Below are 12,515 nucleotides of genomic sequence, written 5' to 3'. Positions count from 1 at the left end.
CAGATTGCTCAATTCTAATCATTAGGTTTTCAAACTTAAAATTACGCTGATATTCTGCATACAGGATACAGGAACATCTCTTAGGCATTAATAGTGACAGTTACTTATGACTGCTCGAATGCGGAGATTTCAAATATTAGATTTTTGGAAACTATGTCACTTCAGGAAGGATATCACACAAACATGCACTACTGAGATCAGTCTGTGGCAGGAGAGAATGCCTCTTAGACGCCCAAACTAGCAGAACTAGGAAAGGTATTCATATTAATTAGGACACAGTTTTTGAGCCAAATGGACATCAGAACTTGATGAATTTGAGTGCAGAAAATCTGTTCCCAGATCAAAGATGTTGACAAAGCAATTGTAAGGTAACTAGATAAAACCAAATTCCGTATTATATCATGAAAAAAATATTGTTGTATAAAAGTTTCTACCTTTTATAATTTGTGTGTATATATTCTATATAGAATGAAAACTATGTTTATTCTCAAGAGTTGAAGTAATAAACTCTCTCTGTGAGTTCTACTTAAGCCGTGTGGGTGTGCACTCTAATCCAATCATTGACACAATAGCTTCTGAGAACAGCCTTGCATTTTCCTGCCATAAGACCACTTAAGGCTTAAAGAAGTCCTCTCCAAGGGGAACAAGGTATTGTATTTCACATGAGCCATATCAACGTCAGACAGTTGGAATTAAGCCAGTGGTCTTGAGGGACGTGGGAAGGGATGGAATTAACTAGCCGATCATGGAGGTGGACTGCACCTCTGTAAATCAGAACAGGGCAACACAGTCTCATTCAGAAACTGCACACAGTGGATTTACTGCACTAAGTACAACAAGACCCCTCCAAGGTCTGCCTCCTAATGTATTGCATTGAGAAAGCAGACGCATCCGATTTAGGTGGATGTTAAGCCCAATATATTAATACAACCAAGACAGTCCTAATGATAGGATCAGTGACATATCTGAGTGAGGTGAGCACTTACTGTTAAAAAAACGTTATAACCAGCAGGTCACACAGTCACATTCAATCTTATTCTACATCTGAAGGTCGAAAAACTAACAATCTTTGAGTTAAGTAATGGTATTTATAGGTCAATATAATGTCGAAGAAGGACTATGTAAAAAAAAGTTATTTCTCCTCTTATCCTGGTCTCCAATAACGTCTACTACAAACACCCAAAACTGGAAAAGGGGGCTTAGTCTTGATCTGGGGTTATCCTACATTCTTTCTGCCGGTATTTCAAACTCCTTGAATACTTGGCCCAGTTTCCAACCTCTCAAACACATTGCAGAGCTTTGCCCTTTATTTCCTTCTGCACAACCGGTGCCTTTTTTCCTGGTCTTTCTTATTACTCATTCAGGGACATCACCTAGACGTCTTCTCTGTTTCCCTCCAAGCTACATTTTCATATTCTCTACGTTCAAAATCTCTACATAATTCTTAACAAAATAAAAATGTTGTTGGTATATTTTGATTGCCTTCTGCCATTATTGGAGTCTCCACATACTCATTAGTTACGTTGCAATTCATAGGAATTAGGTAAAGTATGTTAATAGTATTATAACACTGAAGTCTCCAGGCAGTGTAGAATTCTTCCAGAATACTGTCTTTTTCTACGACTCGCTTCCACAAACAATATATAGGTTTAAATAACTATTTTTTACCCCATGCGCTCCTTCCAAAGTTACATTTCATAAATGGTCAGTGGCTAAACAAACCTTTGTTTTCTTTTAACACACTTAAAGCAACATCATAGAGCAAAGAAAGTAGGGGGGAAATAAAAACTGCAATACAGTTTCTAACACAAACAATATTTCTAATTTACTGCTTTATTGCCAGCACACTATAGAAACATCAGCTCACTGCTCCCCTTCCTTGCTTCAACAGACAGGTCAGGAAATTGATAGATGTGGTAAGACGTAGACATTACTTCAAGAGAAGTTATTGCCCACCACAAGGAACCACACCCCTTTTCTGGTGAGTGAAAGAAGATTCAGTTGCACCACAATCAGATGACAGAATACATATTTTCCTCGTAAAAACATTTATAAACCGGTCTTATTCTTTCCTGTAAGTACAAAGTGGGACCACTGTGAAACAGTACGATTCCTTCCTCCTGAAGGAACACAACATGCGACCCAACATGGATTTGGGCGCTTGCAGTGGTACCAAACTGGTTCACCCAAATTGGCTCCTCTTTCTTGCTCCTTTCAAATATTCCACCTTGCGGTCACGGGAATTGGCAGCCACGTGCCTGGAACTTTATGCTCATAACACAGACTCCATCACTATCCTTTAGCCTACCTGAAGTCCATCTCACATGTAATGACTACCGCCTGCTGTTATCTGAATATAGAAGATTCAAGATGGGACCATTAGGGAAGAATGTTGGTGCTAGGCAAGACATTACCATAGATAAATAAATGCTTCTGCTATCCCTCACGTTAGCAATTCTAATCACCTTTAGTTCATGTTTCTTTGCCCATGAGCTGGCAGTCATTCTTTAGGTTCCATGTTCTACTTGTACCACTGAGAACAAATGTTAGCAACATCTCTAATTAACAAATCTGAAAATGATCTCAAAATCACTTATTATGCCCTCCCACTAGTTAGCATTGGCTATTTCAACTCCTGCGAGGGATTCTCCCCCATCTATTTGTATCACTAAAATGGACTTAAAACTCTGCTGTCAATCTTTGTAGCATTCGGAGCCCATCTACAGAAAATCGCGAACTCACATCTCCATCTTCAGAAAATCCTGACCTCATGTCACCTCCTAGCTACTTCAACACCATCACAAATTCCACAAATTAGGCTTCCGTCTTCAAACATGTTTAAAGACAAATTAACTGATTACTTTTGTCAAAATCTAACTTCAGCTAGTCATTTCCCATGTGCACCTCACCTACTCTACCTCTCTACCCTTCCCTTAGTTTTGGCAGCTTCTTTTACGGTTTGATCCACTAGTGGGTACAGTGTCTGCTACATCCCACTTAGTCCTCGTATAGCTACTGCCCTACCGTGAAATCGCACTCATAGAATCTTAACAGATCCTTCTTCACTGCCTTACAATGAATACACTGTAAAAGAACGTGACGTGACTAATCATCAGATTACTCTCACAAATCCATCAGTGCTGCACAATTAGGTTGTTTGTGTCCCTATAAATGGTGTACAAATATACATTTCGCTTATAACACTAGGGTATGCCTATGGCAGATGGGCTTTATTCAGTCTCCCAAGTGCCTGAGGTGCGATAGGGAGGAAGGTCATTTTTACACACTGTTTGGAGCTGCTCGGCGTTACAGCCGTTTTGGCCCCGAATTTGTTCGTGTCTCCATCAGGTGCTGTCATGGGATCTCCCACTTGACCCTTGCCTTTTCTTGTTACATTCAACAGAGGACATGGGGGGTGGAGGGTTGGGGGAGGGGAGCAGGTATAAGCAGCACCTCTTGTTCTTAGCGCTCACGGTGGCCAAGAGGGATATAGTGCAACTGTAGAAGCCAACATCGCCCCGACCCTGGGCAAATGGAAAACTGAGCTAGATAAATGTATGGGGACTGAAATTGCTGTTTGTGAGGCCCGAGGGTGCCCCGCTAAACATCGTAAAATCTGGACTCGATGGGCAGACTATCGTGGTATCGACATTCCCCTCCTTGTCCGAGTCGGACTCCAGAGACCGAATCGTTTTATTTTTATGTGCTGGTATATCCCCGCTGAAAGTTCTAAAATATGTCTATGGATATGTTTAATGTTGCACACTATGACGAATACACTGCTTGTACGAATATGGAGACCGGAACCTGTCTTTACGTTTTTCGTTTGTCACCTACATGTTCGGGGGGTGTTGTTATACATCAGAAATATGGTTGTTGACACAAGCTAAATGTAGATCTCTCTTGCCATGGTGGGGCTGTGACCCCTTCATATTGCAAAATAACCAAATACAATTTGTTATTAAAAAAAAAAAAGGTGAACAAATCTGCTGGTGTACAAATACACATATAGAGCAGTGAGATCAGAGGGATGGAGTAATTCCAAAGCAATACTAACTGCTCTATTCCTACAATGGTCTGCAAACTCTCACAGACTACCTCGGAAGGGTTGTGTGTACGTACAAGGACGCTGTGGCATGATCAGCCAGACCTGGTCCTGCTTTGCAGGACTGTTTCGCTAGAATTGATGGCTGATTCCAATTTTCTCACAATCAGGGATACAAAGGAGATCATGGAAACCCTTTGTTGTGGTGAGAGGGCGGGCTACTTTTCTCCCATGTTGCACTATTGTCAGTGTCAGAACAAGGAGTATATGTGGGTAAAGAAGGTACTCCTGGATATGGGATGCTGAAGGATTTCAAGTAAGTAAATGGATGCAAATTAAAGCAGAGCAATACGGACAGTATCTCACGGTTCACTGTACTGCACGATCTCCTATTTGTAGGACCAAAGCGTGAAAGAATTTGAAGAAGAATCAGACAATTGCTTCATGAAAGTTCTTCAAAGCACCCAGGAGCTAATGTTTCCTCTATGAGTGGAGGGAAAGCACACTCCTCATTTTGGTTGTATTCCTTTCAGTCTGTTACACTTATCCAGCAACTTCATCTGCGAATCAACTTTTTTAAATAATAATTTATCTGCACACATTGGGCTTTATCTCAGTTACTATGAGCATATGCTGTTCATGTTAGTCGCAAGCTATTTTTTCAATCCTCTTACTAGCTGTTCTTGGGATGGCTGGATGAAGGCTGAACAAGGTACACAGGCATTGAACCCACTTGCACATGTGATGGATTATCTTACCCAGGATATGCCATTGTGCAAAGTTACTCTGTTTCAAAGATTCCAAACTTGATGGATGCTTTTCAGCAGTTTTGATTTTTACTGCTAACACCTGAGAAAATAGGCCACCTCTTTCCGGGGACGAGCACCGACTGTACACGCTACCACCACTTCCTCGTAGACTTCCAGCACGTCCTATGGGATTGCCTTTCACTGAGACAATATTGAGATATGGTTCAGAGCACAATAGCAAGGGTCACAGGTAAACCACATTTGACAGCCCTCAAGGCCTTACTGACAGGCACTTACGAGGTCCTCCAGGACTAAAGTACCAACTTGGTTCTCAGATCTCCTGTTCCTATTGGCCAAGCAATGTACCACAATGAGATGGAAATCCATGCGTCCACCGTTGAGGCCTGGCACTCAGAAGCCCTGTTCTGGCCTGAAGCAGGGGGAAGAGAATGCGGAGGGAAGAGAACAGGGGTTTGAGATGGTGTTCCATTGCAGACCAGTGGGATGGGTTAGTACCAGACCTAAAGCATTATGGAGAGGGTTAGGATAGATCCCCATGATTGACACATAACATGAGGGAGTAACTGGTTAGAATGCACTTTAATCTGTATAATAATATAAACTGTAAAGCACTTGAACAAGCACATAGCATGTGTGTTGTTGTATATGTCTCATGCTGCCTCTCCGGCTCTGGCGGAAAAACCCAATAAAGTGTCAAACTTTTTTTAACGAAATGTACTGTGTTTAGTTTTGTGAACAAATATGCCTGGATCGCTGACATTTAAACATACATGCGACACAGACAACAACTCAACCATTATTTATCTATGCTGGGTACAACCTGGATAGAGTAGTTCTTCCAATCTTAAGTAGCATGTGAATATGTGTGCTGGAGGATTCTTATGCTCAATCAACTAGAAACAAAAATATGCAAGTGCACAGGTTGCATAAATTACACCAAAAAGATTGATTACAAGGGCTATCAATGGCACAAAAAAAGAATCTGAAGACGTACAGGGAGTTATTAATTATAAGAGAGCAGCTATCACCCCAAACAGTTGCTTCAAACAGGAATTAATAAATCGATCTTATTTCAGCCCATCTATTTTCATAAGCAGATGTCTCACTTTGGACGAGGAACCTTGTACCCAAAACTTCATTTGAAATGGGGAATAATTAAACTAAGTGCATTTTGACTCACAGCTCAACTCAGCTACTGCTTAACTTTCCAGATTGCATCTTTATGCTTTCAATCACATTTCAGCACTCAAGAAAATAACATCTAATGTTCTTTTCTGCTCGCCCCGCCCATTCCTTGAATCCTGGCGGTCTATTCATTACTGTCCCATTGTCCATCATATGTAGATACTCCACATCCCGCAACACACACACACTGTGACCATGATGTCATTCCACGTCCTACCATGACTTTCTTCTTTTCGTGTGTGTGTTCTCTCTCTCTATGCAACCAATCATAGGTCTCTGCCTGGTCACTTCACACGACTCCTATATGTGTTATATACTTCTTGTCTCAAGCAATATAGTTAGACGGTCTTTCGCAGTTGGACATCTGTGTGGTTGACCTCTCCAACTGACTTTCCAGAAGATCATCAAACAGATTATAGGAAAAAAATCAGATGAAACTATATTGTAAGATGATCTCCATGGGCACCCGATTGAGAACCTGATCCATTTGGAGCTTATAAAGGTATGTTAGGCCAAAATGCATAGGCAGCAACATAATCTACATGATTTGAGCACATCTGGAATGCAGAACATCCATCTGCTCCAACTACAAAAATATGTGCATGATAGATGTAGTATTTCTATAGCACGGGCCGAGCCACAGGGCAGCAGAGTGCTGTACAGGGTCCAAGACAAGCATTGACTCAATGAGTGATAGGTGTGTGGCCTGTTAATGCACTGTGAGGTAGACTTCTTCAAAGAGCTGCGTATTCTCAGTGAATTCTGCACTCGCCACCATGCACCCGTGTGTGTGTGTGTGTGTGTGTGTGTGTACGTGGTATAGAGCAAACTTAGCCGAAAGGCTGCAGTACGCGGCGCATGTTTATTGACATGTGAGCTGTGTAAACTATGGGGTAATATTTGGAGTGTGCAATATCACTTTGCTCTAAACACACACATTACCTGCTCACTCTGAAAAATGTACATTGACGTAAAATGAACTGAGCTATCTAAAACTATGGACAAGACAAACTACATTCCATTGGTCTGAAATTGTTTAGCACTTCCTATATAAATCACAAGAGTAATACAGCGCGAGTGCATAACTTCAATTGTAAATAAATAATGTATACTGCTATGGAATTAGCATAAATGTCTAATTAAGCTTCTGTTTCATATGTAAATTATATATTGGGCTCTCACCCACTGTCATGCATCCGGTTTACTCCATTGGAATACTGATTAAACAGGTGGAGCCTCTTATGCTCTACCTTGATAAGTCCTTTATCTCAATGAAGAAGTAGCGTGACTTCACAGTACAAACATGAATGCATTGTCGCCTTTGGGAATCATATTTTGCTAATGTATGTCTGGAATCAGATTCCCTTAATGGAGGCCCTTTTTGTTCCTTAAACTTCCCGAATCCTTGGCGCCAATCATGAGCTCTAACATTTCTGCAATGTTCCAAGCCTTTTTACATCGTCTTGGTTGTATGTGAGAATATCAAGCACAAATCCCTCCCTGCCCCTCTTACACACAATCACACACTCCCTGCCCCTCTGTCTCACTCTTGCTGTTCTTTTTCATCTCTGCTTTCTCTCTTCCTTCTTTTGTGTGTTTCTCCCTATTGCTCTGGATCATGGTCTGATGGGTAAAAATAAATGCTGGTCCCCCATAAATAAGTGCTAGTGGGCCCCACCTGAAACCACCGGCTCAAATTAAGCACTGTCCATTACACTGCTGAATGCACATAACCTGCCTTCATTTGCTGAAAGAAAACACTGAACAGCTCATCCACAGTTTTAACATGCTGCAACACTCAGTTCACCCTTTCCCAGCAGAGAAACCACTGTGACAATAACATGCTATCCATCTCAGTGTTTGGGCCAATCAGCAGATGCCTTGAAACCTCTTAGGCATTGGCGTCCTTGTGCATGCGCCTCCAGTGCCCAGTGGGAAATTTGGCCCAGGTACTATATTATTCATCAATTCGTTAAAAGAGGGACCCACATGCAAATTAAACAGCCTTGAGATGAGAGATACTGCCATAATATCAGTCAAGACGCAGTTGAATAGCAGGCTGCAAAGAGTTTCCGAAGACCCTCAGGCCCATTCCAAGGAAAACAATGTGATGAGCAGAAGACGCGTGGATTGGTCTTCATTGCAGTGCTTCCCAAAGAAACTAAAGGCCACATCTGAAGAGCTTCGAAAGGCCGCACATCCCCAAGGGAGTCAAACAGCAAAGAGCAGACTCAAAAAAAAGCTGGAGGCACCTTATAGTCAATGCAGCCACATGAAATGTCATGCATTGCATGGAAGGGAATGTTGTGGAATGGTAGATGAGAAGTGAGGTTTTGAAGGTCATCGAAAAGGAGGAGATCTTGGAGTTAATGGAAGAGGCAATGACGTCAAATGCCTGAACAATATGAAGAAGAACAACAGGAAATGCAAATGCAATCCCATGGTGCAGGGAGGACGCAGAATAACCAGCTATGAATCAGTAGAGTCCCTGGATGGCTGCTGAACCTAGCTAGCTTGGGTGAGGAGTGAGCTGGAGGGCCTTTCCAATTAGCCTCCTGTTCTTCGTGGGTGGTGTCTGCCCGCTGACGGGACAGTCAGTTAAGGCTATGCATAATGTACCAAACCATATTAAGAGATAGTGCATATTGTGCTGTGATGTGCTCAAAATGATATTTCTAATGTGATGTGTTTGGAATACGATTGCATAAGCATTTTGTCTTGGGGGTCTAGGGATGACAGACAGTGGTGTTCTATTTGTGTTTGGTGGAGTACTGGAGTAAGAAAATGCCATCTCTATAGTTTGGCTGCAATATGGGATGCATGATGGGGCGGTGTTGGTATGTTCAGCGAGTTCAGTGTTGTATTTAATGTTCTATAATGGATGAAGTAGGTCTCGCCAATAGGTGCTGTTGGCGAAAACTGTGTAGCAGTCTGCATCTGTTGTGTGAGAAAGGTCTATTGTGTATGTCTAAGGTCTTCTGTGGAACTGCGGTTGGGTTTGTTGGGGATTGGGCAGGTCACTGTTGAAGCGCGCTCCTATAACCAGAGTGTGCTGTATGAAACCTAAGGAAGGGTAAAGAGTGGCTCAGAAAAAACAAATGGATATACATAAGCTGTGAGACTCCAATGTACACTGTCAAAGTCAGTATTTAAAATCTCCTTGTGGTGTTCTGGACAGTGACAAGTTAAATTTGAGTCCACTCGACTAGTACTACTGCCATTATCAGGGTTGTACAGTAGATTTACAGTCCCCCACAAACCCCCTACTATGAGTTTTACAGATGAGTAAAGCGTAACAGAGAGAACAAAGCGACAAAACACAAAATAAAAATAAAAGAGAGATTCATTCAAAAGTTGCTAAAGGAGGCATCCTAGAATGACTGGGTGATGTGCAGCTGACAGCCACATTCTGGAGTAACTGTGCCAGCTCACCGGGTTTGCCAATAAAATATTTAGGATAGAAACTAGAGCCTGGCTGTCAGCGCAGGCTGTATTCATTTCAGCCAGGCCATGATGTTATGTATGAGATTTGCTCCCAGACTAGCAGCGGGCCGGGCTCATAGCTCATCCACTGGAAGGGTTCATTGCCCCAGGGGGCCTGAGTGAGTAATAATGTCTGCCTTTCCTGCGACTGTGTGTCAGAAACACTGCCGCGGCCTTCAATGTGAAATTCATACAGTGCTGAACCAAGGTACTGAGGATTCTCTGGTAGCAGCAAGTTCAGAGAGCGTTTTTTTCATGGCAACACAAAAAGCAAAAAAAAGACTGCTGCAGTTCGGAAGTCAAGAAAACATTAGATCTATTGGGGAAAACACTACATGAGAGGAAGCAATCGATCGAAAAATCCCAGTGTAAGGTTGGATTAATGCAGGCTGCATCTTTGTATGTAGTGGTACTAGAGTATTTTGGGCCTCATAAGAGGTAGGAAAATGCAATATATAAACAATATTTTATCTTGTGAACCTTAGCTACACTGCAGAGGATCAACAGCATGGCATGTAAATATATATATATTCTTTAAAGAGAATGCCATTTTTAAACCTATCGTCTGGGGCAGACATCTCTCCCAAAGGTCAGGTAACTATGATATATACATATCGTATAACGGTGGAATTTTAAGTGTTGCTTTTCTAAAGCTACGCGGGATACTATTATGACAACTGCACATCCAGTGATGAAAGAACACTGGGCGCATTCCTCTCACAGGAACACGCGCAAGAGCACACAATGAGACCTGGTCTGGGGGTCACTCAAAAAGCAGAACAAGCATGTACAGGCCAGCGCACGTTATGAAGTGGAGACAAAAATCTGTGCACACCTCTGCCAGTCTACACTTGGGGTCTTCAAAGCCTCTGGGGTGAACTGTAAAACTCAACAGGAGGCATTTGGAACAAAGCAGATATTGTGCGCGCTTTCTGAGCCGAGACTCCACCGATCGATATTATGGTGTGTTTAATTAATACAAGACGACGCTCTGGCGGCGACCCCGTTATTTCCCGGCTATTTTCACATATGAACAAACAGTGAAAAAATGAAGGCGGAAACAGTGGACACGACTCACGTGGCAATCCCCACCCTTGTAACACATAACCATCTAAAATATATGTGCACGAACCACTCCTAGTAGAAAAAAAACAATCATCAAGCGACATCAAAACAAAGCACTTTCGGGCTTGCTGACCAATCCTCCTGGTGGGGTATTGCCTCTGCTTACATTAAGGCAGGTAGCACTCAATTTCGTATTTACATTATAGTGGTCATTAACATAAAGAGCCGGGTGAGAAATGAGAAACCTTTTAGTGGTAGCTCCCGCAACCCTGAGAACAAGTGTGGCGTTAATCAATGCGAGTTAAACTGTGCTCTGCATAATTGGGCACAGAAACCGGATGCAGAATTCAATAACAATATACCCTGGGAGCTGCTGCCCATGCATCGCCCTGGCTTTCCTCGTTCATCTCACTGATGCTCAAGCAGATGAAATCTATAGGTTTTTTCTGAAGCAAATGATACAATCAACAAAACACACCTCTGTTTCCCATACCTGGGAAATGAAAGCTCAGCAGCTGAGAGGCTATGATGTGCCCACACCCCCGCCCTCATGGCTGCATGCCCAGGAGCCCGGCTTTCATCAGCATATGTAGAACAGGCAGTGAGGGAGATATTATTTCAGCTGGTGCCCAGACCTCGCATCCTTGGAGGAAAGGCACAGGCTGGGGAGGAAGCATCACACACTCACTCGCATGCAATTTACCTTTCACTTGAGTCTCGTACTCCGCTATGATCTCTTTGTCCTTTTTGAACCTCACGGGCGTCGACATTTTCCCCCGATGTTATGTTCAAAACCCAAATTGTAGTAAAACCAAGGGGTAGAAAAAAGCAGCTTTTGAGTTTGTCAATTGCTTCAGGTGAACTCTGATCAGAAGAAAGGGCGAGGGTTGGAAAGAGTCATCACGACAGCAGGGGGAAAACGAAGGAAAAACCCCACACAAAGTCTCCAAGTTCCAGTTTTCCTCCCAGGTTTTGCGGCTTCCCTCACGTTGTTTCAAACACGCTCATTGTTCAGCGCGGCTCCTGCAGGTCCAGGGCGGGCACGGGGGAGGGGAGGCGTCCGCTCCCGAAGCCGGGTTAGGGTCCGGGGATGCAGCGGCAGCTCCTGCCCCAGTCCAGGGTCACTCCGACGGGGCCGCTCATCCAGAGTAAGGGCCGAGGCTAGAGGCCGCTCTCTGCTCTGAGGGGCTCCCGTGCCGAGGTGAGGGTCCGACCTTGCCTCGGAGCAGGGAGCCGGCTAGAGGGGGGCGCAGAGCTCGCTCTTCACGGGCACGCGCAGTCCATGCAAGGGGCGCTCTCTTCAGGGGGAGGCACGTGCCCGGTGCTCGGGAAGGGGAGACGGGGGCCGCGGATCCTAGCCTGCCGGTGCACGGGCGGGGGAGGGCTGCTCCGGAGCGGGCACACGAGGAAGAGGCGCCGCTTCTTGTCAATGGGAAGCACTACTCCCCGGCTGGGAGGGGGAGCGCGGGGCCCGGACTCTCCTCAGCCGCGGCTGTGCATGGAAATGAGCGCGGAGGAGGAAGGACGCGGCTGCTCTCGGTGGGAAGGGCTGCAGCTTCCGTGCAGCAGCAGCTGAGGCGGCCGGTGCACATGCGGCGGGCCGGGGTTACACCTCATCCGACACTCCGCTCCAGCAAACGCTCCCAGTGGAAATAACGGATGTGGAGCCGTCCCTCAGCAGCTGAGTTAACTGCTGCGGGCAATGCACAAGGATGAAACTGAGCGATCCACTGAGGTCTGTGCCAGGGGTGGATGCTCCTTCCCTCAGCAGCTGAGTTAACTGCTGCGGGCAATGCACAAGGATGAAACTGAGCGATCCACTGAGGTCTGTGCCAGGGGTGGATGCTCCTTCCCTCAGCAGCTGAGTTAACTGCTGAGGGTAATGCACAAGGATGAAACTGAGCGATGAACTGAGGTCTCTGCCAGGGGTGGATGCCCCTCCAAGCAACCGAGCTGCCTGCTACTAT

General features: G+C 44.4%; 1 protein-coding gene across 1 annotated transcript in view; it reads right to left on the bottom strand.

The window, feature by feature from the left end:
- SRGAP1 (SLIT-ROBO Rho GTPase activating protein 1) overlaps window positions 1-12,177 on the bottom strand; it is a 548,065-nt gene extending 535,888 nt beyond the window's left edge. The window contains exon 1 of the mRNA XM_078676051.1: window positions 11,252-12,177. Within this exon, the coding sequence (XP_078532177.1) occupies window positions 11,252-11,318 (67 nt within the window). The 5' untranslated portion in view covers window positions 11,319-12,177. The remainder of the gene's footprint in view (window positions 1-11,251) is intronic.
- Window positions 12,178-12,515: the final 338 nt, after the last annotated feature.

Source organism: Lissotriton helveticus, chromosome 1_1, assembly GCF_964261635.1.
Source record: "Lissotriton helveticus chromosome 1_1, aLisHel1.1, whole genome shotgun sequence".
Classification (NCBI taxonomy): Eukaryota; Metazoa; Chordata; class Amphibia; order Caudata; family Salamandridae; genus Lissotriton; species Lissotriton helveticus.
This window is presented reverse-complemented; position numbering and strand designations above follow the sequence as displayed.